Source organism: Coregonus lavaretus (genome assembly GCF_964263955.1).
Source record: "Coregonus lavaretus genome assembly, chromosome: 11".
NCBI lineage: Eukaryota > Metazoa > Chordata > Actinopteri > Salmoniformes > Salmonidae > Coregonus > Coregonus lavaretus.
Window position 1 is genome coordinate 54958909 of NC_139998.1, and position 26876 is coordinate 54985784.

A 26876-nucleotide genomic window follows, 5' to 3' on the forward strand; every position below is an offset into this window, starting at 1 on the left:
GTTTGCATCAGTTACCTGATGTGGAATAGAGTTCAAAGTAGTCATGGCTCTATGTAGTACTGTGCGCCTCCCATAGTCTGTTCTTGACTTGGGGATTGTGAAGAGAACTCTGGTGTCATTTTCCTATCACCGAGCTGTGTGCTAACAGTTTCAACAGAAACCTCTGTGCATTCAGCTTGTCAACACTTCTTACAAAAACAAGTAGTGATCAAATCAATCTCTCCTCCACTTTGAGCTATGAGAGACTTACAATTAAAGTCAGAAGTTTACATACACCTTAGCCAAATAGATTTAAACTCAGTTTTTCACAATTCCTGATATTTAATCCTAGTAAAAATTCCCTGTTTTAGGTCAGTTAGGATCACCACTTAATTTTAAGAATGTGAAATGTCAGAATAATAGTAGAGAGAATGATTTATTTCAGCTTTTATTTATTTCATCACATTCCCAGTGGGTCAGAAGTTTACATACTCAATTAGTATTTGGTAGCATTGCCTTTAAATTGTTTAACTTGGGTCAAACGTTTCGGGTAGCCTTCCACAAGCTTCCCACAATAAGTTGGGTGAATTTTGGCCCATTCCTCCTGATGTAACTGAGTCAGGTTTGTAGGCCTCCTTGCTCGCACATGCTTTTTCAGTTCTGCCCACAAATGTTCTATAGGATTGAGGGGCTTTGTGATGGCCACTCCAATACCTTGACTTTGTTGTCCTTAAGCCATTTTGCCACAACTTTGGAAGTATGCTTGGGGTCATTGTCCATTTGGAAGACCCATTTGCGACCAAGCTTTAACTTCCTGACTGATGTCTTGAGATGTTGCTTCAATATATCCACATAATTTTCCTTCCTCATGATGCCATCTATTTTGTGAAGTGCATCAGTCCCTCCTGCAGCAAAGCAACCCCATAGCATGATGCTGCCACCCCCGTGCTTCACGGTTGGGATGGTGATTTTTGGCTTGCAAGCACCCCCCTCATCATTTTTCCTCCAAACATAATGATGGTCATTATGGCCAAACAGTTCTATTTTTGTTTCATCAGACCAGAGGACATTTCTCCAAAAAGTACGATCTTTGTCCCCATGTGCAGTTGCAAACCGTAGTCTGGCTTTTTTATGGCGGTTTTGGAGCAGTGGCTTCTTCCTTGATGAGCGGCCTTTCAGGTTATGACGATATAGGACTCGTTTTACTGTGGATATAGATACTGTGTACCTGTTTCCTCCAGCATCTTCACAAGGTCCTTTTGCTGATGTTCTGGGATTGATTTGCACTTTTCGCACCAAAGTACGTTCATCTCTAGGAGACAGAACGCGTCTCCTTCCTGAGCGGTATGACGGCTGCGTGGTCCCATGGTGTTTATACTTGCGTACTATTGTTTGTACAGATGAATGTGGTACCTTCAGGAGTTTGGAAATTGCTCCCAAGGATGAACCAGACTTGTGGAGGTCTACCATTTTTTTTCTGAGGTCTTGGCTGATTTCTTTTGATTTTCCCATGATGTCAAGCAAAGAGGCACTGAGTTTGAAGGTAGGCCTTGAAATACATCCACAGGTACACCTCCAATTGACTCAAATGATGTCAACTAGCCTATCAGAAGCTTCTATAGCCATGACATCATTGTCCTAACCGACTTGTCAAAACTATAGTTTGTCAAGAAGAAATGTGCGGAGTGGTTGAAAAACAAGTTTTAATGACTACAACCTAAGTGTATGTAAACTTCCGACTTCAACTGTACATGCATATTATTAATGTTAGCTCTCCATGTACATTTAAGGGCCAGCCGTGCTGCCCTGTTCTGAGCCAAATGTAATTTTCTGAGGTCCCTCTTCATGGCACCTGACCACACGACTGAACAGTAGTCTAGGTACGACAAACCTAGCTCCTGTAGGACCTGCCTTGTTGATAGTGTTGTTAAGAATGCAGAGTAGCACTTTATTATGGACATACTTCTCCCCATTTTAGCTACTGTTATATCAACATGTTTTGACCGTGACTGTTTACAATCCAGGGTTACTCCAAGCAGTTTAGTCACCTCAACTTGCTCAATTTCCACATTATTCATTACAAGATTTAATTGAGGTTTAGGGTTTAGTGAATGATTTGTCCCAAATACAATACAATACTTGAAATATTTAGGACTAACCAATTCCTTGCCATCCATTCTGAAACTAACTGCAGCTCTTTGTTAAGTGAAATCAGATACTCCAATCTCCGCTGTGGAGCTTTGCAGCTCCTTCAGGGTTATCTTTGGTCTCTTTGTTGCCTCTCTGATTAATGCCCTCCTTGCCTGGTCCGTGAGTTTTGGTGGGTGGCCCTCTCTTGGCAGGTTTGTTGTGGTGCCATATTCTTTCAATTTTTTTATAATGGATTTAATGGTGCTCTGTGGGATGTTCAAAGTTTCTGATATTTTTTTATAACCCAACCCTGATCTGTACTTCTCCACAACTTTGTCCTTGACCTGTTTGGAGAGCTCCTTGGTCTTCATGGTGCCGCTTGCTTGGTGTTGCAGACTCTGTGGCCTTTCAGAACAGGTGTATATATATATACTGAGATCATGTGGCACTTAGATTGCACACAGGTGGACTTTATTTAACTAATTATTTGACTTCTGAAGGTAATTGGTTGCACCAGATCTTATTTAGGGGCTTCGTAGCAAAGGGGGTGAATACATATGCACGCACCACTTTTCCGTTATTTCTTTTTTACAATTTTTTGAAACAAGTTATTTTTTTCATTTCACTTCACCAATTTGGACTATTTTGTGTACGTCCATTACATGAAATCCAAATAAAAATCCATTTAAATTACAGGTTGTAATGCAACAAAATAGGAAAAACGCCAAGGGGGATTAATACTATTTCAAGGCACTGTAAGGCTTGTTGAATGTACTTCCCTATAAGCGTGCTGAAAGTCTGTTGTCAATTTGTTTACAATAAAATAACATTGTATCTGGTCAAACACCATTTTTTCCTAAAGTTTACTAAGGTTTGGTAATAGGCTGATTGGTCGGCTATTTGAACCAGTAAAGGGGGCTTTACTATTCTTGGGTAGCGGAATCACTTTTGATTCCCTCCAGGCCTGAGGGCACACACTTTCTAGTAGGCTTAAATTGAAGATATGGCAAATAGGAGTGGAAATATCGTCCGCTATTATCCTCAGTAATTTTCCATCCAAGTTGTCAGACCCCAGTGGCTCGTCATTGTTGATAGACAGCAATAACTGTTTCACTTCTTCCACAATCACTCATTTTACAGAATTCAAAATTACAATGCTTGTCTTTCATAATTGTATCAGTTATACTTGGATGTGTAGTGTCAGCATTTGTTGCTGGCATGTCATGCCAATGAAAAAATAATTAAAGTAATTGCCAATATCAGTGGGTTTTGTGATGAATGAGCCATCTGATTCAATGAATGATGAAGCTGAGTTTGCTTTTTTGCCCAGCATTTCATATAGCTTTTTGCTAACATTCTTTATATCATTTATCTTTGTTTCATAGTATAGTTTCTTCTTCATTTTATTCAATTTAGTCACATTATTTCTCAATTCGGTTGTGCAGCCAGACTTATTTGCCATTCCTTTTGCCTCATCCCTCTCAACCATACCATTTTTCAATTCCTCATACATTTTTTACAAGTTTTTACAGTCATTTCCTTAATAGGTGCATGCTTATTAGTAACTGGAATAAGCAATTTCATAAATGTGTCAGGTGCAGCATCTGTTTGCTCCTCATTACACACCACAGACCAGCAAATATTCTTTACATCATCAACATACGAAATCACTACAAAACGTTGGATACTGCTTTAAAGCAAATTTCTACAGCATTAGTAAAGATGTGGTCAATACATGTTAAATATTTCATTCCTGTGCTGTTTGTAACTACCCTGGTAGGTTGACTGATAACCTGAACCAGGTTGCTAGCACTGGTTACAATTTGAAGCTTTTTCTTGAGTGGGCAGCTTGATGAAAGCCAGTCAATATTTAAATCACCCAGAAATATATACCTCTCTGTTGATATCACATACTTTATCAAGCATTTCACACATATTGTACAGATACTGACTGTTAGCACTAGGTGGTCTATAGCAGCTTCCCACAAGAATGGGCTTTAAGGGGAAGGAGATTAACCTGCGGCCATATTACTTAAACACAGGGGCGGTGTGTTCATTAGGGCGATATGGGCGACGCACTGCCAAACGGGAAAAGGAAGGGATTTTTTTTCTAATCAATTATATCACGGCAACAGTAGTTATCAGTGTTCTAATCTAGACGTCTGATCTGCCACTAAATGTCCAATCAGGCTAAAGTCGTGCTTCAAATGGCCCCGGCCCTTTTGGGGCGATTTCAGTCAGGTTGAAAATCGCCCAGGAGTCTCTCATAGACTCTCATGTAAAATCTTTTTTTTTTCAAATATCAGAGCTTTCAATACAATCTCTATGGGTTCCGGGAGGGCTTGCACTTATGCGCTTTCGTCATACGTAACATAAGTAACCATGAACATAACTAAGAAAAGAGCGGGTAGCAGTGTCAATCAATTCACGTACTACTGTCAAGATGGCTAGCTTTGCGAGGCAAAGATGAAACTGAGGGCTCCACCAACCCTGGTATTTTTCTTGGACTTGTCAACTTTGTGGCACAATTAGATGAGGTGTTTGATGACCATCTTAAAAATGCTAAAGTTTTCAAGGGCACATCAAAGACCATTCAAAACGAGCTACTGGAGTATATGCTAACGGTCATGAGGGAACATATTGTGGAGGAGGTGAAGTCGGCGAACTTCGTAGCTATCCAAGCTGACGAGACCACGGACGTTTCTACACAGACACAGCTGGTGCTTGTGCTGAGGTACATAGATAGCAACCACAAAGTGCAGGAGCACTTTTTTGAGTTCCTTCCCATCTCGGAATCAACCTCAGTCTCAATCGCCAGTGTGCTTTTGGAGAGACTGAACAGTCTTTTTGCCGACGACGAGAAAGTCAAACTCATTGCGCAAGCTTACGATGGAGCCAGTGTGATGAGGGGAGAGAAGGCTGGTGTGCAGCAAAAGGTGCGTGAGCATTTCAAGAATGCCCATTACGTGCATTGCTATGCGCATCAGCTGAATTTGATCATGCAGCAAGCTAGAACAGTTTCAGTACAAGTAATGTAGCCTCTCTCTCTCTTTGTCCCTCCCTGTATGTCTCTTTAACACACACACGCCCAAATCAGTTCACAGTTGATGTTGTTTAAAATAGTTATTTTTCATTTTAAAAAAAGTAAAAAAAAAAAAATAATCTGTTCATGTTCATTTTTACAAATCTATACAATTGGCCAGAATATGGTTGTTCATATTTACAAATCTATACAATTGGCCAGAATATGGTTGTTCATTTTTACAAAGCCATACAGATAGCTGTGTTTACCTTTTCTATAAATTATTTTCAAATTCTGTTTTCAGGCAAAATGTCTATCACTGTTCATTTTCACAAATCTATACAAGAGGGCAGAATATGGAAGTCTATAAAAATTTCTTATTACCAATAACTTGCATCAATGTTTTCAGTAGCCTCTATCAAAAGCTCCTGCTTGCTTGTTGTGAATTATGCTCAGCTGCACATATTTCCAATTCAACCATGAGGCCTTTTTGAAGCAAGTAATGTGTATATCAGTATTGACTTATATGCTGCCCCTGTCTTCATGTTGTTGCTGGACATATCTTTTTTAAAATGTGTGTAGGTCACCTAAATCATCAGAAAAATTGCCCCCCCTGAGAATTTTTTCAGGAGCCGCCACTGCTTAAACAATATTTAATATGAGATCCTCTCTAAGCTTTACAGGAATGTGGTTCTGAATATAAACAGCAACATGTCCACCATTGGCATTTTTGTATTTCCTGTAAATGTTATAACCATGTATTGCTACCACTGTATCATCAAAATGTATTATCTAAGTGAGTTTCAGAGATTGTCAGAATATGAATGCCATCTGTTATTAGCAAGTTATTGATTTCATTAACCTTGTTTCTTAGGCTACATATGTTAATGTATGTTTTAGCACTTTTCTGGGATGCTTGATTGTTTTTATTGCTTTACTGGGAAGCTTAGCAGAAGTAGACATACTCATGTTATTTATGTTAGTGCAAGGGTGAGCTGCACACAGTGGACTTCCTACTAGGGCACACCGCCTCAGTGCTAAGAGTTTTATTCTGGTTTATAGGCACATGATTACTGCATACAATAGCTGTAGGATCAGCAGAGGCATTCAGGGCAGTTAGAGGGACATAAATTAGGTTACTTACATTGTGTCTTCCAACGCCCCTGGTGTAATGTACATTTGCTGCAGCATTATGACAACTCAGTGACACAATGGTAAGGATTAACTAAACTGGGCTTGGGTCATTGATATGTTACTGTGTCTCAACGCAGCCTTGAAATGCGTGGACAGAGTCCAGGAGCCAAGATGATTTAGATGGACATTCCTGTAGACCATCTTCTGTTTCCAGAAGGTGTCAAAGTTATCTATGAAAGTGATTTCAACAGAGCTACAGTAATATTTTAGCCAGATGTGTATTGCCAGTAGCCTGCTGAATCTTTCACACCCACGGCCCAACGATGGTACCGGACCTGAAATAATTGGCTGTTTAAAAAAAAAATCTTTCAGTTCTAGAATCAGTTCTTTAAAATGAATTTTCAGAAGTTCCGAACTAGCTATCTTAATGTCGTTTGACCCCACATGGACTACGACAGCGTCAGCTCCCGGCAGCTGTGGTAGAACGGTTGCAAGCAGCCTTGTAATGTCCTGTACTCGTGCTCCAGGACAGCAGTGTTTTTGACCCAGGAACTACGATGTGTCTAACAGGTTAGGACAAGAGGATTCTAATTAAGTGATAATGCCCTCGAAGCCGCGTTGTTTGGACGATATATTTGTCACGATTTAAACTGAATATGAACCCAAATGCAGACAACTACACCGAGCCAGAGAAGGTTTAACAGGTTTATTTCAAAGTTAAATTGTCCAGGTTTCCAAAAATAGGGGAAGAGCAAGTCCAGGTCTACAGGGAGGGTAACAGATCCAGGGTTCTGAGCAGGAGTGGTACCGTAACGTCCTAGTGTCCGTAGTGAGTCCAAATGTGAGGTCCAGTAGTGGAAAGCAGGATGGTGGTGGCAGGAGTGAAGCGGAGGCAGGAGTCAGGTTCCAATAATCTGTGGCACAGGAGAAATATAAATAGAACAGGCCAAAAACACAAAGAGCGAAAACAAGCAGGTTGAGTCAGCAGCGAGACTAACATGGTCGTCTTGACTATGATCTGACGATGAGTGGCAAGTTTGACCGGGTCTTTAAGGCTGAGGTGATTATGGTGAATGAGCTGCAGCTGGAACCCTGACTCCCGCACACCAGACTTCACTCCTGCAATTAAGAACAGACAGAGGGGAGGGGGAGAGCAGAGAGAGAGAGCTACCTAGCAGCAGTAGGCCTAACAATATTGGCTTCATCTTGGGCCGGCAAACTGTGCCAATACAGTGGGGGAAAAAAGGATTTAGTCAGCCACCAATTGTGCATGTTCTCCCACTTAAAAAGATGAGAGAGGCCTGTAATTTTCATCATAGGTACACATCAACTATGACAGACAAAATGAGAAAACATTTTCCAGAAAATCACATTGTAGGATTTTTAATGAATTTATTTGCAAATTATGGTGGAAAATAAGTATTTGGTCAATAACAAAAGTTTCTCAATACTTTGTTATATACCCTTTGGTGGCAATGACACAGGTCAAACGTTTTCTGTAAGTCTTCACAAGATTTTCACACACTGTTGCTGGTATTTTGGCCCATTCCTCCATGCAGATCTCCTCTAGAGCAGTGATGTTTTGGGGCTGTCGCTGGGCAACACGGACTTTCAACTCCCTCCAAAGATTTTCTATGGGGTTGAGATCTGGAGACTGGCTAGGCCACTCCAGGACCTTGAAATGCTTCTTACGAAGCCACTCCTTCGTTGCCCGGGCGGTGTGTTTGGGATCATTGTCATGCTGAAAGACCCAGCCAAATTTCATCTTCAATGCCCTTGCTGATGGAAGGAGGTTTTCATTCAAAATCTCACGATACATGGCCCCATTCATTCTTTCCTTTACACGGATCAGTCGTCCTGGTCCCTTTGCAGAAAAACAGCCCCAAAGCATGATGTTTCCACCCCCATGCTTCACAGTAGGTATGGTGTTCTTTGGATGCAACTCAGCATTCTTTGTCCTCCAAACACGACGAGTTGTGTTTTTACCAAAAAGTTATATTTTGGTTTCATCTGACCATATGACATTCTCCCAATCCTCTTCTGGATCATCCAAATGCACTCTAGCAAACTTCAGACGGGCCTGGACATGTACTGGCTTAAGCAGGGGGACACGTCTGACACTGCAGGATTTGAGTCCCTGGCGGCGTAGTGTGTTACTGATGGTAGGCTTTGTTACTTTGGTCCCAGCTCTCTGCAGGTCATTCACTAGGTCCCCCCGTGTGGTTCTGGGATTTTTGCTCACCGTTCTTCTGATCATTTTGACCCCACGGGGTGAGATCTTGCGTGGAGCCCCAGATCGAGGGAGATTATCAGTGGTCTTGTATGTCTTCCATTTCCTAATAATTGCTCCCACAGTTGATTTCTTCAAACCAAGCTGCTTACCTATTGCAGATTCAGTCTTCCCAGTCTGGTGCAGGTCTACAATTTTGTTTCTGGTGTCCTTTGACAGCTCTTTGGTCTTGGCCATAGTGGAGTTTGGAGTGTGACTGTTTGAGGTTGTGGACAGGTGTCTTTTATACTGATAACAAGTTCAAACAGGTGCCATTAATACAGGTAACGAGTGGAGGACAGAGGAGCCTCTTAAAGAAGTCGTCACAGGTCTGTGAGAGCCAGAAATCTTGCTTGTTTGTAGGTGACCAAATACTTATTTTCCACCATAATTTGCAAATAAATTCATTAAAAATTCTACAATGTGATTTTCTGGATTTTTTTTTCTCAATTTGTCTGTCATAGTTGACGTGTACCTATGATGAAGATTACAGGCCTCTCTCATCTTTTTAAGTGGGAGAACTTGCACAATTGGTGGCTGACTAAATACTTTTTTCCCCACTGTATATCCTCCAAACACCGGCTTCGAGGGCATTATCACTTTTATACAACGGGTTACCAACCTATTCAAATAATGATTTACATATATTCATAAAAAACTGTATTTTTATGACTTTTTTAAACCATTTCATCCTACCACAATATATAGTCCCGACACAAGTCTAGGGTTGCTACCAAAGCCGGCTGGTCGTTCGTTCTATCGGTTCGGTCGCCAGAGACGGGACCCAGTCGTTAAGTCTTTTTTTTCTGTATCTATGGACGCGACCCAGACGTTCGTTGTGAATGTTCTATTGCCATACTGGTTGGCAACGTTCTTATCCCTTGCTTGCTAGCTACTAACTACAGCTAACTTACAGTCACGTCAAACAGTGCAACCAGAATAACAACAAAGTAGCTGCATTGGCATTTGTTTAAGCTGTTTTCTAGTTACATTTATTTGGATACATCCATAACAATGAGCTAGTGATACGATACGCGATTTCACCTGGCATAGAAAATGTGCTCTCTCGTCAGGACGTTGTTGTTCAAAGGACCTAGCCAACAATACAGCTAACACAATCACTTCAAACTGAAGCTGGAAAGACTGTGTGGTGTCTGGAAAATACGTTGCTAATTATGCTGTGATGATAAGAAGATCCGCTGACACTGTACTTTGATTAGAAAGGTTTATTCATAACAAAGGATTTCAGCGTCGATTTACAGATATCTGCAGAATATCTGGAGAATAACCGTCCAATCTGATAATATGTTGTTTCTCTCAGTCCTTTGTTCAAGACATGGTATTTATATCCTATGTAACATAATATGGCGTGATTTTAATAGACCAATCCCCGGCCTCTACATAGCAGACTCTCCTCTATTCCAAGAAACCTATGTAGTAATGCTTTCCAGATGTTTCAGCAAAGCAGAGCAGAGTTCATCCATTACACCATTTGCAAATGTCAGCAAAATCATAGACCCTCAGACACTACAACTGCAAACAAGCTGCACTTTGTTTCGTCTGACCTGTTTTCTATTGATAGTTCTTTGTATATATCCATAAAAATGATGCTGATTCATGATTTCGACTGGCTGAGAAAAGCTGCCTGAATGTCTGTCTCATCCCGACTCGTTCATTACTATGACTGGAGATCGAATTTAAATATTGAAACAATCTTGCAAATGTCGGAGAGACGGTCAGTAAGGTTTATACAAATCAAATCAAATCAAACTTTATTTGTCACATGCGCCGAATACAACACATGCGCCGGGAAATGCTTACTTGCAAGCCCTTAACCAACAATGCAGTTCAAGAAAGAGTTAAGAAAATGTTTACCAAATAAACTAAAGTAAAAAAGAATAATGAAAAGTAACACAATAAAATAACAATAATGAGGCTATATACAGGGGGTACCGGTACCGAGTCAATGTGAGGGGTGCAGGTTAGTCCAGGTAATAATGAGGCTATATACAGGGGGTATCGGTACCGAGTCAATGTGCGGGGGTACAGATTAGTCCAGGTAATAATGAGGCTATATACAGGGGGTATCGGTACCGAGTCAATGTGCGGAGGTACAGGTTAGTCCAGGTAATAATGGGGCTACATACAGGGGGTACCGGTACCGAGTCAATGTGAGGGGTACAGGTTAGTTGAGGTAATTTGTACATGTAGGTAGGGGTAAAGTGACTATGCATAGATAATAAACAGCAAGTAGCAGATGTAAAAAGTCTGGGTGGCCATTTATAGTCCGTAATAGTTTTCAAGCCCTGCCACATAATAATAATATGCCATTTAGCAGACGCTTTTATCCAAAGCGACTTACAGTCATGCGTTACAAGCGCTGTGCTCTACCAGCTGAGCTACAGAGGACCACATCTGACGAGCATCAGAGCCTGTGTAGTGGGATTCAATCTTAATTCTGTATTGACGCTTTGCCTGTTTGATGGTTCGTCTGAGGGCATAACAGGATTTCTTATAAGCGTCCGGATTAGCTCCTTGAAAGTGGCAGCTCTAGCCTTTAGCTTGATGCGGATGTTGCCTGTAATCCATGGCTTCTGGTTGGGATATGTACGTACGGTCACTGTGGGGACGATGTCGTCGATGCATTTATTGATGAAGCCGATGACTGAGGTGGTATACTCCTCAATGCCATTGGATGAATCCCTGAACATATTCCAGTCTGTGCTAGCAAAACAGTCCTGTAGCGTAGCATCCGTGTCATCTCACCACTTCCGTATTGAGAGAGTCACTGGTACTTCCTGCTTTAGTTTTTGCTTGTAAGAAGGAATCAGGATGATATAATTATGGTCCGATTTGCCAAATGGAGGGCGAGGGGGAGCTTTCTATGCGTCTCTTTGTGTGGAGTAAAGGTGGTCTAGAGTTTGTTTTCCTCTGGTTGCACATGTGACATGCTGGTAGAAATGAGGTAAAACGGATTTAAGATTGCCTGCATTAAAGAGCACCACGTCAGGATGAACATTTACTTGTTTGCTTATGACCTTATACAGCTAGTGTGGTCTACAGTGTGGTCTACAGCTTATCATAAGGTACTCTACCTCAGGCGGGCAATACCTTGAGACTCCAGTAAAAAAGCAGCAATCCCCTCCGGCGCCATTTCTGTGAGATAATGTCTAGATGCTTTTTATAGTGGAGATCAAGTTTATAAATTGCCTGGCTGGGCTGATGAGACAGTGGATTGCACAGTCAGATGGAACAGAGTAAATAGGCATTTTAACGTCATAGCTTTAGCCGGTGGTAATTTGTGGAATAGACACCGGCTGGAATTCGGTTTTAACCAATCATCATTCAGGATTAGACCCACCCGTTGCATAATATCCCATATCTCTTTGCATAAATGCTGAAGAATTCTTAACAATGGGGCCAGCAGTTTGACCTCGATAACAGCATTTTCTGCAGTAAAATGCAACAACAAAACATTATTTATAAAAAGCAATCTACTATCTAGCATTCTACTATCTACTAACACTATCATTTGTTTGCAAGCATGATAGCTGTACTTTTAGTTCATGGTTGACACAGCTTGTTTGCCATTAGCCAATCTGCGTTTCTCAATGAGTTCAAAAGCACGTAAATGCATCCAAATCGACTTCACAACTGGTAATTACCACCTTCCCATCTATGAAGGCAGCATACTCTTATCAGTGAAAGGTCATGAACAGTCAAAATCATATTTTTCATGAAATTTGATGATATTTGGATGAAACCAGATCAAAGTATGATGACCAAAGTATGAAAAATTACTGTTGCTTCTACATTGATAAAGTTTGATCATAAAGTTACTGTTCCCTCTTATTATATATATATATATATATATATATATATATATATATATATATATATATATATATATATATATATATATATATATATATATATATAAATCGTCCTTTTAAAATCGTCCTTTTCCTAAATTGGCCATGATTGAGATAGGGATTTGGACTTGTGGTTTTACTTAATTCTCCGTAATGGCCAATGATTATACCGGCGATTCTGATCCAACCATACATTCATACATTGTGCTCCTGGCGGGAGAAGATGGAAGTTCAACATGTAGCTAGATGTAGTTGGCTGGCTAATGTTAACTAGCTGGCCTGGCGCATTGTTGCCCATGAAAGGAAGTTAGGCTAGCGAGCAAGCATTTTAGCCAGGTAGCCTAGGACAACAAAAAATAAAAGTGTGTAATGTGTGACAGAGTCATAGACTGTTTAGGCAACACGAAAGAGGAGGATGGCATTGTTTTTCTACTTGCACGCGTACACACGCACGAGCACACACACACACAAAAATCAGTACCATTCACAGACACATCATATTTAGCTTACTTTGATTGGACTAAATCGTTTTTGGTATATTTTAGTTGTCACTGTATTAGACTAAGCATATGTGATTTGATTATGTTGAAATGGTGCTGGAATAATGGAGGCAGCGCTTGTTTTCTTTGCGACTTGCGGTAACTCTGAATCAGTAGTTGTTTTAGTCTGCAAATGTTGGAAACATTAACTTGCTTGACCATGCATGTAACTGTTTGTTACATGCAATATGTTTTGTAGACTTCACCGGACATATGTTGCTCTATGGTTTTGTGATGAAACAAATGTGTGGTTGAATTTATTCTGCCACTGTGTCATCTTATTGTCTCAGCCTTAGGCCTAAATATCACGGTGTCAAGGCATATGAACTAACAGGTTATAGAGCAAACAACACAATTATCCCAACACATAGGTTGGAATATGGCTTTTTTTTCCCTGGCTTGGCTTCCACGATGATTTTACCCACGCACTGCTACTGGCAGACGCTCTTATCACACCATAGTGCCATCAGACTTCTGATACCAATGCAGATTGAAAGGGGACACACAAAATTGTGAACCGCTATTGAAAAAAACGGTATAGAAAAGTATTTTTGTATTTAGAAAATACAAATTACAGCTCTCAAAAGTATCTTGTTACAAAATACATTGGAGTGTAGTTCAGTCCAATATAATTCAAATGACTAAATACTCAGAAGTATTTAAATACATATTTCAAATACATGCAACAGAAATACTGCACACCTCTGCCTGTATCATAGACTTGTATTCTATGACATGTATTATCCAAGTGAGAAGGTGGTATTTACCACTTACGACTGAAATAAATCCAGCTGAACGCCCCTCCAACTGGTCATTACTAGGGGGAAACTCGTCTATCATCTCTGCACTACTAAGGAAATTACCTCGATAACAGTATTTTCGGCATTTAAATGTAACAACAAAACATTATTTATAAAAAGCAATCTATTCATATGGTTTTTGAACACTATAATTTGTTTACAAGCATGATAGCTGTACTTTTAGTTTATGGTTGAAGCAGCTTGCTGGCCATCAGCCAAACGGAGTTTCTGAACGAGTTCAAAGCACTTGAATAAACATTTCTCAAAATAATGTATCTCTTCTAAATCATTTCAACTTGTCTTATATTCTGGTTTGTTTACTGAATAGTAAATAAATGTGTCCTAAAAAAACAACGTTGCAAAATACTGTTGGTCTTGAACAACTTTCTTTGCGTCTGATGTGACGCCATCACGTCATACTCAAAGTTCTGTCACTAGTGTACAAAGTGCGTTATCAAATCTGTACAAACATTTGTGCAGATTATACAATTAAATGCCACTGCTCTAATTATTTGTAACTACACTTACTACTTTGTAACGCTCGCAGGTAAGTGATTAACTTTGGCAATGTGAAGTCAAATGCGTTGTGTGAAAGTAAAGCTATCCAGTTTGCAGCCATGTGAATGTATTTTAGCCAGAGGCGACCCTACCTTTGATCACCTGTTTTAGCTAACTAACGTTACCTAGCTAATTATTATTAGCAGACACCGCAGTAAGGCTAGTTAAGCCTATTAGTTGTCCCACTACCCTTTTACATTATAGCTACGTTTGTTTTTGTCATTTTCCTGCTGCATGGAAGCATATGTGGCCTAGCTTCGATGCAACCTTGGCCGTGTCTAGACTTGACAGTCATGCATCTACAACTACATTTAAATGTGTCCGGATTCCTTATTCTTGCGGTATATTCAAATGCCAGCATGTATTCTGCAAACAGTGGAATAGGCAAAATATGATAATACAACAACAACGGATGGCTGTAACTAGCAAGCAACGCTAAAGGGATAGCAAACGGGTTAGCGTAAGTCTAGACCAAAAAAATAAAAACTTCCTAAATATTCGGTAGCTGTCTAGCATTTATGAGGCCAGCAAACACGCTAGGAAGGTATTTCCTCCAACGGTAGAATGAAAAGGTGCCTCGGTCCCAAAACACGTTTTCTGGAGACTTGTGGGAGGAGTGGTGTTGACGTCGCCCACTGGATGCGCTTTCCGTAGACTGATTGCGTCCAGACTAAGGAGAAATCCGCACACAATGCAGCCCTGCCAGATCTGAACACAATTAGACCCGTCTTTTCTATGCGATCTTCGTATTCTGATAGCAGAAGTCGCATGTTAATGTCAAGTGTAGACACGAGACAATGTCGAAAGTCTCTAGGTTCAGGTTGCATCGAAGCTAATGTGGCTGTAGTTGAACTTTTCAGATGTCTCAATGTGCCTTGGCATGTCAACTATCTTGATCGCTAGGATTGTCCTTTTACATTTAATAAAGCTTGTGTGACCAGAAATGACAAAACAGTTAGCTAGTTGTTTTAGATTAGAACTTACTTTGTGACTTGTAAACAACATTGATTATTTCAATACCAGTTGCATTCTAGGTGCTTTATATGTTGTTGAATATTAATGTGTATATATTTTTCAGTCTATGCTTTTTCTTGGGCATATTCATTATGCCAATTCTGTTGCAAAAAGTTTCTTAAACTGAATCAAACTGAACGAAACAGGGGGGGACCTATCTGAATTGGTCCAATAGAAACTCAAGTTTTAAACTAATTTAGACTAATGATTACACCCCTGTTGTGACCTTTTTTCTTTGCGTTCCTTCTCCGTAGCATCAATGTCAGTAGCGGACTCTAAACCAAACCTCAGCCATCTACAGGTGTCAGAGCTCGTGAAGAGGCTCTTTGGCTTGACGCCGTCCCAGATTCACCCGCTGCCCAGCTACGATGACCAGAACTTCCACTTGGTGGTCAGTGAGGGCAGCGAGTACGTCCTGAAGGTCATGAACTCTGCGGACAGTCAGAACCCCACTCTGCTGGAGCTGCAGACTCACGCCATGACCTTCCTGCACCAGAGGGGGCTTCCTGCCCAGACCGTCCTCCCTACCACCTCAGGACAAGTCATGAGCCTGGAGGACATCGGTATGTATGAAGCCTGCACAACACCGAGTCATGGGATATGCTCTGGGAATCAACAGATGCTACAGTATGATCATGGTATAATTGCATGTAAGACCTATAAACAAGACTAGCTGTCCTGAGTCTAGTCCTCGAGTGGAGACCAGAAACCAGTGTCTGCTGGTTTTCTCTTCTCCCTGATACTTAGTTAGTCAATATATTTAGTAGAAATGGGCACCTATAGGGGCATTCCATACGAGAGTTGCGCAAAGATATTATGTTTTGGATCTTCCAGAAATTAAATCCATCGAAATGAAACCCAAAGGACCTTTCAATGGATTTCATTAAAAAAACATCCAAAACATAAATATATTTTGGCCAATCTTATATGGAATTGCCCATATATCGAAAACAGTATAATTGTTTTGATACGATATGGATATATATACAGTGTGTGTGTGTGTGTGTGTATATATATATATATATATATATATATATATATATATATATATATATATATATATATATACTGCTCAAAAAAATAAAGGGAACACTTAAACAACACAATGTAACTCCAAGTCAATCACACTTCTGTGAAATCAAACTGTCCACTTAGGAAGCAACACTGATTGACAATACATTTCACATGCTGTTGTGCAAATGGAATAGACAACAGGTGGAAATTATAGGCAATTAGCAAGACACCCCCAATAAAGGAGTGGTTCTGCAGGTGGTGACCACAGACCACTTTTCAGTTCCTATGCTTCCTGGCTGATGTTTTGGTCACTTTTGAATGCTGGCGGTGCTTTCACTCTAGTGGTAGCATGAGACGGAGTCTACAACCCACACAAGTGGCTCAGGTAGTGCTGCTCATCCAGGATGGCACATCAATGCGAGCTGTGGCAAGAAGGTTTGCTGTGTCTGTCAGCGTAGTGTCCAGAGCATGGAGGCGCTACCAGGAGACAGGCCAGTACATCAGGAGACGTGGAGGAGGCCGTAGGAGGGCAACAACCCAGCAGCAGGACTGCTACCTCCGCCTTTGTGCAAGGAGGAGGAGGAGGAGCACTGCCAGAGCCCTGCAAAATGACCTCCAGCAGGCCACAAATGTGCATGTGTCTGCTCAAACGGTCAGAAACAGACTCCATGAGGGTGGTATGAGGGCCGACGTCCACAGGTGGGGGTTTTGCTTACAGCCCAACACCGTGCAGGACGTTTGGCATTTGCCAGAGAACACCAAGATTGGCAAATTCGCCACTGGCGCCCTGTGCTCTTCACAGATGAAAGCAGGTTCACACTGAGCACATGTGACAGACGTGACAGAGTCTGGAGACTCCGTGGAGAACATTCTGCTGCCTGCAACATCCTCCAGCATGACCAGTTTGGCGGTGGGTCAGTCATGGTGTGGGGTGGCATTTCTTTGGGGGGCCGCACAGACCTCCATGTGCTCGCCAGAGGTAGCCTGACTGCCATTAGGTACCGAGATGAGATCCTCAGACCCCTTGTGAGACCATATGCTGGTGCGGTTGGCCCTGGGTTCCTCCTAATGCAAGACAATGCTAGACCTCATGTGGCTGGAGTGTGTCAGCAGTTCCTGCAAGAGGAAGGCATTGATGCTATGGACTGGCCCGCCCGTTCCCCAGACCTGAATCCAATTGAGCACATCTGGGACATCAAGTCTCGCTCCATCCACCAACGCCACATTGCACCACAGACTGTCCAGGAGTTGGCGGATGCTTTAGTCCAGGTCTGGGAGGAGATCCCTCAGGAGACCATCCGCCACCTCATCAGGAGCATGCCCAGGCGTTGTAGGGAGGTCATACAGGCACGTGGAGGCCACACACACTACTGAGCCTCATTTTGACTTGTTTTAAGGACATTACATCAAAGTTGGATCAGCCTGTAGTGTGGTTTTCCACTTTAATTTTGAGTGTGACTCCAAATCCAGACCTCCATGGGTTGATAAATTTGATTTCCATTGATAATTTTTGTGTGATTTTGTTGTCAGCACATTCGACTATGTAAAGAAAAAAGTATTTAATAAGATTATTTCATTCATTCAGATCTAGGATGTGTTATTTTAGTGTTCCCTTTATTTTTTTTGAGCAGTGTATATATATATATATATATTGCCTTCAGAATGTATTCACGCCCCTTGACTTTTTCCACAATTTGTTGTTATAGCCTGAATTTAAAAAGGATTACATTGAGATGTATTGTCACTAGCCTACACACAATACCCCATCAAAGTGGAATTATGTTTTTCGACATTTTTACTGATTTAATTAAAAATGAAAGGCTGAAATGTCTTGAGTCATTGAGAATTCAACACATTTGTTATGGCAAGCCTAAATAACTTGAGGAGTAAAAATGTGCTTAACAAGTCACATAAATTGCACGGACTCACTCTGTGTGCAATAATAGTGTTTAACATGATTTTTAAATGACTACCTCATCTCTGTACCCCACACATACAATTATCTGTAAGGTCCCTCAGTCGAGCAGTGAATTTCAACCACAAAGACCAGCGAGGTTTTCCAATGCCTCGCAAAGAAGGGCACCTATTGGTAGATTAAAAAAGCAGACCTTGAATATCCCTTTGAGCATGATGAAATTATTAATTACACTTTGGATGGTGTATCAATACACCCAGTCACTACAAAGATACAAGCGTCCTTCCTAACTCAGTTGCTGGAGAGGAAGGAAACCGCTCAGGGATTTCACCATGAGGCCAATGGTGACTTTAAAACAGTTACTGAGTTTAATGGCTGTGATAGGACAAAGCTGAGGATGGATCAACAACATTGTTGTTACTCCACAATACTAACCTAATTGACATAGGGGAAAGAAGGAAGCCTGTATAGAATACTAATTTTCCAAAACATCCATCCTGTTTGCAACCAGGCACTACAGTAATACTGCAAAAAAATGTGGCAAAGCAATTAACTTTCTGTCCTGAATACAAAGTGTTATGTTTAGGGCAACTTCACTACAACACATTACTGAGTACCACTCTCCATATTTTCAAGCAAAGTGGTGGCTGCATCATGTTATGGGTATGCTTGTAATCGTTGAGGAATAGGGAGTTTTTCAGGATAAAAAATAAATGGAATGGAGCTAAGCACAGGCTAAATCCTAGAGGAAAACCTGGTTAAGTCTGCTTTCCGACAGACACTGGGAGATGAATTCACCTTTCAGCAGGACAATAACCTAAAACACAAGACCAAATCTATGCTGGAGTTGCTTACCAAGAAGACAGTGAATGTTCCTGAGTGGCCGATTTTACAGATTTGACGTAAATCTATGGAAAGACCTGAAAATGGTTGTCTAGCATTGATCAACAACCGATTTGACAGAGCTTGAAGAATTTTGAAAATAATAATGGGCAAATGTTGCACAATCCAGGTGTGGAAAGCTCTTAGAGACTTACCCAGAAAGACTCATAGCTGTAATCGCTGCCAAAGGTGATTCTACAAAGTATTGACTCAGGGGTGTGAATATTTATGTAAATGATATATTGCTGTATTTCATTTTCTATACATTTGCTAACATTTCTAAAAACATGTTTTACATTTACATTTTAGCAGACGCTCTTATCCAGAGCGACTTACATGAGCAATTAGGGTTAAGTGCCTTGCTCAAGGGCACATCGTCAGATTTTTCACCTAGTCGGCTCGGGATTAGAACCAGCAACCTTTCGGTTACTGGCACAACGCTCTTAACCACTAAGCTACCTGCCGCCCCAGTTTTCACTTTGTTATTCTGTATTGTGTGTAAATGGTTAAGAAAAAAATTATATTTAATCAATTTTGAATTCGGGCTGTAACACAACAAAATGTGGAATAAGTCAAGTGGTATGAATACTTTCTGAAGGCACTGTATATCTGTTTGCAAATAAACATTACAACTGTCTCGGCTCTGGGAAGTCCAGACAACTGCTTGCTGATTGCTATTGGGCCAGGTGTGAGTGTTCTGGGAGCCTGAAACCTACCCAACCAGTCTGAATACAGTATTTGGGTGGCCCATCTACCGGTGATGACTCATGCTAACGGTGGTGACTCATGCTAAGTTGACGGTCTGTGAGAGGGTTTTGTGCATACAGAAACAGTTGTGCTTTTTTATATAATAGTGTAGGTTAACAGGAAGTATAAACTGATATCAGGATATGCCTTGCTCATATTGATTATAAAATTATATACCATTTTCGATATTGGTTCCTGCCACTACTATTAGTGATCAACAAAAGTGATCCCTCACTTGGTTTGAAACAGGGTTGTCAAACTCCATTCCTGGAGGGCTGTGTGTCTGCGTTATATCCTTTCAATCTGTCCAATTAAGACCCAGACAACCAGGTTAGGGCAATTCATAACTAATCAGTGACCTTAAGACCCAGACAACCAGGTTAGGGCAATTCATAACTAATCAGTGATCTTAAGACCCAGACAACCAGGTTAGGGCAATTCATAACTAATCAGTGATCTTAAGACCCAGACAACCAGGTTAGGGCAATTCATAACTAATCAGTGATCTTAAGACCCAGACAACCAGGTTAGGGCAATTCATAACTAATCAGTGACCTTAAGACCCAGACAACCAAGTTAGGGCAATTCATAACTAATCAGTGATCTTAAGACCCAGACATCCAGGTTAGGGCAATTCATAACTAATCAGTGACCTTAAGACCCAGACAACCAGGTTAGGGCAATTCATAACTAATCAGTGATCTTAAGACTCAGACAACCAGGTTAGGGCAATTGATAACTACATTTTACATTACATTTTAGTCATTTAGCAGACGGTCTTATCCAGAGCGACTTACAGTTAGTGAGTGCATACATTACATGTTTTTTTGTTTTGTTGTTATTATTATTATTATTTTATACTGTCCCCCCGTGGGAAATGAACCCACCACCCTGGCGTTGCAAACGCCATGCTCTACCAACTGAGCTACATCCCTGCCGGCCGTTCCCTCCCCTACCCTGGACGACGCTGGGCCAATTGTGCGCCGCCCCATGGGTCTCCCGGTCACGGCCGGCTACGACAGAGCCTGGATTCGAACCAGGATCTCTAGTGGCACAGCTAGCACGGCGATGCAGTGCCTTAGACCACTGCGCCACTCGGGAGTACTAATCAGTGACCTTAAGACCCAGACAACCAGGTTAGGGCAATTCATAACTAATCAGTGACCTTAAGACCCAGACAACCAGGTTAGGGCAATTCATAACTAATCAGTGATCTTAATTGATCAATCAAGTATAAGGGAGGAGTGAAAACTTGCAGACAGACACTTGGCCGTCCAGGGTTTGGGTTTGACACCCCGGTGTTAAAGGTGCATTCAGTTGCTGGAAGTATGAATAACAATACTGCAACACTAGAGGATCAGACCTGGGGAAACCTTCAATAAGAGATCAAACTGAAATCATACCAGTTGCACTGCATTTTAATGTCGAGGAGTCAAGCTAGTTTAGCTGAGTATTAGTACCTCTGGCTAGGTAACAGTCTGAATATTAGTACCTCTGGCTAGGTAACAGTCTGAATATTAGTGCCTCTGGCTAGGTAACAGTCTGAATATTAGTACCTCTGGCTAGGTAACAGTCTGAATATTAGTACCTCTGGCTAGGTAACAGTCTGAGTATTAGTACCTCTGGCTAGGTAACAGTCTGAATATTAGTACCTCTGGCTAGGTAACAGTCTGAATATTAGTACCTCTGGCTAGGTAACTGTCACGTTCGTTCAATGACGGGTCAGACCAAGGCGCAGCGTGATATGCGTACATGTTTATTAACGTAATAAACAACACGACAAAGGAAACGAAACGTGAAGTCCTAAGGTTAGAATACACAACTAACCTTACCAGGAACAAGATCCCACAACAAGACAGTGCCAATAGGCTGCCTAAGTATGGTCCCCAATCAGAGACAACGAGCGACAGCTGCCTCTGATTGGGAACCACACCGGCCAACATAGATCCACACATACTAGATCGACAACATAGAAAAAGCACAACAAGGAATATACACACCCTGACTCAACATATAAGCGTCCCCTGAGTCAGGGCGTGACAGTAACAGTCTGAATATTAGTACCTCTGGCTAAGTAACAGTCTGAATATTAGTACCTCAGGCTAGGTCACCGTTAGTTAACAGAGTCAGAGCTGCCTTTTATCTACAATGTCTCTAGGTGCTTGGCAGAGTTCATTTAAACGTTGTTGACAAGGAGGGGGTGCAACAGAATGAGCATATATTCCAATTTCCCCCAGAGGGCTGCAGATCTCTTGAAATTACTATTTTCTCCTGGTAGACTGCGGCTTTGGCAGGCAGAAGTACCTGGTGAGACTGCTGACCTATTTACCGGGGACCACCATCGCCAAAGTGCCCAGCTCTCCACAGATCCTCTATGAAGCCGGCAAGATGGCTGCCAAGATGGACGCACTCCTGCAGGAAGTATGATTATCTTAAATTAGTCTGCCTGAGGTGCGTTCAAGTAGGCTAATGTTTGCAAATGTTTATATCTAAAGTGCATACAGTTAGGTTGGCAACATTTAACCTGAAGGGGGTAAGACATTCATAACACCCTAATAAAAACATTAATAACCGTTACCTCTCGTGACATCAAAAATGATTTTCACTGCAATGTCTGGGCTTATGGTTTGTGCAACATTGTAGCCTATATAGACCTGTTGTGTGGCAGTTGCTGTGGTGAGAGAGAGAAGCGCACCTGGAGGCCTGTGTGTAGCCCAATCACAATTGATATCCTACGGTCGGGAACTTTCGGCAAATCTGTCAGTGAACAGAATGCAGACAAAACAAGCCTTTTGCAATATTTCAAATACAATCGCGGGAAAAAAACAGGTTGGAAAGCAAATGGCTCCTGCTGAAAAGAGAAGAGTAATCTGTTTGTAGGATACCAAAATATATTGTATCAATTTCCAAATAGGCCTATTGTGCGAACAGCGTTGTTTTACAAAGTAAAACGAGAGAGACATGCTTTTTGGCACGAGAGCATCGGTCATCGCTGGTGAGTGAGCTGCGCATAAATGAGTCAGTGAGTGAAACTGGAAAGCTTTTTTAGGACTATAATTTCCTCCTTATGTTGTACAGTATGTGTCTCCACAGACGTAGGCTATTGATGGATTCAAGACAAGGTCGTTTTTATTGATCCCAGAATCTCACTTTGTCAGTAGCCTGTCATTTCGATCATTTGTGCAGTGTTAAAAAAAGATTCTGCTAGTCTCCACTCATGTACGTAAATGTAATGTAAAATGATGCATGAAATGTTTTTATAAAAGGCCACATTTTTTTCAGACCCTAGTCTACTAAAAATGTTCGCAATGTGTGCATCTTCTATAACTACCTCTACTCTACTGCTCTATGCCACGACGCAAATGCGATGATATGTATGTAATGCTTTATTATAAAGGTGATTTTCTTTTTCATACGTTCCGGTACCGCAGAGCCCGCCAGGTCACCCCCCCCCCCCCCCCCCTTTTGCAATCACTTTTTGCTCCCACCTCCCGATTTACAAATGAAGCACTGCATAACCCCCTTTATGAGTATTGTAGTATCATTCATAACAACCTTTATAACACATTTATTCAATATCATTCATGAGGAAATAAAATACCCTTTTCTCATTACAGAACTACTTGAAGGGGGTATACAAAAGGTATTAATATGAAACCATTCATAATATCTTTATGAGTGTCGCAGCATCATTCATTCGGTATCATATTCCCTCTTCAAGTACAGAATGAACCCAGTAAAGTGTTACCCTTTATGTTTGTTAGGTTTGGCTCCGGGCAAACAAAAGTAGCAGCGTTGTAAGATGTTGAAAAACCATCACAATACAAATTATTCTAGGAGGCTGATTCTTATTCTGTATTAGCGAAGCAATTTCCCGCAAATAGAGAGCATGAAAATAGGTTCAGTAGATTGAAATAGTTACAATGGGTTGAAATATGCATTGAACATACAGTAGAAGTGTAAAACCGGAGACACTTTTTTTTGGCTGGATCGTTTCAGTCTTGTTCGCTTTGAATGTATGTGAGCTTTGAACGCACCTCTAAATGTGGAGCTAACAAAATATAACGATTTTCTCAGATTTTCCCTTGCATGCTCTATGACCCGTCTGCTACGCGTGATCATATGATTTCAATAACTTTTAATTTAAATAATGAGTGATTTGGCTAACAGATATTTCAGCAGCAAAAACGTAATACATAATTTGCTTATAGCTGTACAACGGTATGTTTTTATTGTTGAAGTGTCTATTCACTGATCACCAGTAGTTAACTCAGTTCCTGGCTGATGACATTAGTATGTGTTCACAGATGGAGCATCCTCAACTCCAGGTACTACAGAGGGAGAAGTTCATCTGGAGTCTGTCCAACATCCCTCTTCTGGAGCCATACGTCCCTCTGATGGATGGGGATCCTGTGCAGCAGGTGATCAAGTCAGTCATCCAGCAATACAAGACTTGTGTACAGCCCAAACTCGGCTCCTTCCGCAAGTGTGAGTGTCTCCCTTCACCATCTGTTCTGTCGGAGCTCTCTTTAATAGACCTGGTTCAATTGGAAGAAAATGGACTGGAACAGGGAAGGACTACGTGGACTAATTTTAGCTTTCTGTTGTGAAATATTTTTAAACGTTTTCCGTTGCATGCCACAGTGAACATGACCCTTTTATTAACAATGCAACATGTAACCAGTCTGTTGTAATGATTGACAGGTCAGATGCTGATACTAGGTGGAGAATGTAAAAGTTTATAACTGAGCGGTGAAAGCAGAACTGGGGTCAAATAGTATTGGTTTTCTTTCAAATACTTTCACTGGGCATGATTGCGCTTACTCAATGGACCAATGGAATAGGCCCAAAAGTGCAAACCACACCCATCTGGTACTCCAGGTAGACTCAAGCAAACGCTCAAAACATTTGAACGATTATAATTTTTTATTTGAGCACACGTCTGGTACTATTGTGCATGCATATCTGATATGTCAGTAAACATGCATTTGTCTTTACGTAGGTATCAACCACGGGGACTTTAATGACCACAACATCTTGGTGCAACTAGACGATTCAGCCACCTACAAAATCTCTGGCATCCTGGACTTTGGGGACATGAGCAGCGGCTACTATGTGTACGAGCTGGCCATCGCCATCATGTACATGATGATCGAGAACCCCACGCCTCTGGATGTGGGAAGAGCCGTGCTGGCTGGCTGGGAGAGTGTTCTTCCCCTCAACGAGGCCGAGAGGGACGCCCTCTACCTGCTGGTGCTCTGTCGCTTCTGCCAGTCCCTGGTTCTGGCTCGCCACGCTGTGGCCCAGCAGCCGGAGAACGAGGATTACCTCATGATCACCGCCAAGACGGGCATCCGCCATCTTTTCCGGCTATGGGAACTGGGCAAGGAGGAGGTGGAGAGGAGGTGGTTTCAGAGTGCCGCCCAGTATCCTGGCAAAGAGTGACCCAATGGTCTTCAGGGAGCACCTTCTTTTTATAGGCTGCGTTCCGATTCTTTACCCGTCTCACGAAGTGGTGTGGACGTTCCCTGTCAGGGATTTAATAATGGTGGAAAACCCCTCCAGCCAATGCTTACACCAATCCAATGCTTTTGAATCCATGTGGATTCTGCAGGTGCCCCTTTTAGTATTAAAGGTACACTCAGCAATGTGACATCATCAAAAAGTGGGTCATGCCTCGAGCTAATAGTGGCTCGTCATCCTGTTATGCAATGATAGAGTCATATTGCTGAGTCTACCTTTAGCAGACAGACCATCTGATTTAAAATGCAGACTCATTTAAACTTACCTGGATTCAATCAGTCTGGCGGTGTGACTGAGAAAATCTGACCAAATCCAGTTCTAAAACCGTTTTGAAAGATTCAAGATGTTGAATCTTGGTCAGTCTCAGATTTGTCTGATTGGTTCCAGTGCTCTAAAATACAGATTTGTCTGATTGTCTGTGGGTACAGGTTCCAGATCTTGGTCAGTCTCAGATTTGTCTGATAGGTTCCAGTGCTCTAAAATATAGATTTGTCTGATGGTCTGTGGGAACTCAGGTTTAAGGTTTTACATGTCATCTCTTAACACTCCCAAAACTTTGATTTACGAGTTTTAAAAAAACGTGATGAACCATGACCACTGTGAGCTTTTTATTGGTGATTTGTGCTCTTTTCAAAATGGCATTCTGTCATACTGTGGATAATGTCTGTGCCGGGTTGAAGGCCATATGATTATTCAAATGAGTAGGTTACTCTGAGCCAGCTATTGCAGTGTCCAAACTTCACAGTATGTCCTGTGTCAATTTCATAATTCCATTTTTAGGGCTCACTTCAATTAAAGTGTAACTCCATTTACAAAGTAAGCAATTCAACAGCTATGACCTACATGTACCTGAAGTGCCTGTGCAAAGAGAAGGAATGTACCATGATTGTTTTTTTTTAAATCATATTTTGTAAGAAATTAATCTCATTCATTGCATAATAAACCGCAACAAATAAATGAATTGAGAGAAACTTTCAAAGTATTTATTTTATTTTATGAAACTGGATATATCAATCGATGAAGCAGTGGGGATATACAGTAATGTCCGAAATGATTGTCACCCTTCATAAAGATGAGCAAAAAAGAAAAAGAAAACACATACTGAACAAAACTCAGCAACAAAAAGAAACGTCCTCTCACTGTCAACTGCGTTTATTTTCAGCAAACTTAACATGTGTAAATATTTGTATGAACATAACAAGATTCAACAACTGAGATATTGTTGTGTCGAGAATACTATGCTGAGATGCTGTGAGAACAAGGAGATCCGCTGACGCTGTACTTTGATTATAAAGGTTTATTCATAACAAAGGATTTCAGCGTCGATTTACAGCTACCTGCAAGCATCTGGAGAAAAGCCAACCCAAATTCGAAATATGCTATTCTGACCTCCTTTGTCTTCACCAAGTATTTATCCTATGTAATCTGATATGGGTGTTTCCCCTACAGACCAATCCCAGGAGGTCACCTAACAGACT

At 41.3% G+C, this 26876-nt stretch overlaps 1 protein-coding gene across 1 annotated transcript; it reads left to right on the forward strand.

Moving 5' to 3' along the window:
- The first annotated feature begins 14142 nt into the window (after positions 1-14142).
- LOC311136873 (hydroxylysine kinase-like) lies at positions 14143-26476 on the forward strand. Its single transcript, XM_084171186.1, has 5 exons — positions 14143-14292; positions 15572-15880; positions 22154-22296; positions 24183-24363; positions 24878-26476. Exons 2-5 carry the CDS (start codon positions 15577-15579, stop codon positions 25318-25320), a joined length of 1071 nt encoding a protein of 356 aa, XP_084027312.1. The 5' UTR covers positions 14143-14292; positions 15572-15576; the 3' UTR covers positions 25321-26476.
- Positions 26477-26876: the final 400 nt, after the last annotated feature.

Excerpts from the sequence above, each read along its gene's own strand:
- LOC311136873 (XM_084171186.1), top strand. The coding sequence starts at position 15,577 with ATGTCAGTAGCGGACTCTAAACCAAACCTCAGCCATCTACAGGTGTCA. Across the intron at positions 22,297-24,182 it reads TGGACGCACTCCTGCAGGAA|ATGGAGCATCCTCAACTCCA; the intron begins GTATGATTATCT and ends ATGTGTTCACAG. Across the intron at positions 24,364-24,877 it reads ACTCGGCTCCTTCCGCAAGT|GTATCAACCACGGGGACTTT; the intron begins GTGAGTGTCTCC and ends GTCTTTACGTAG.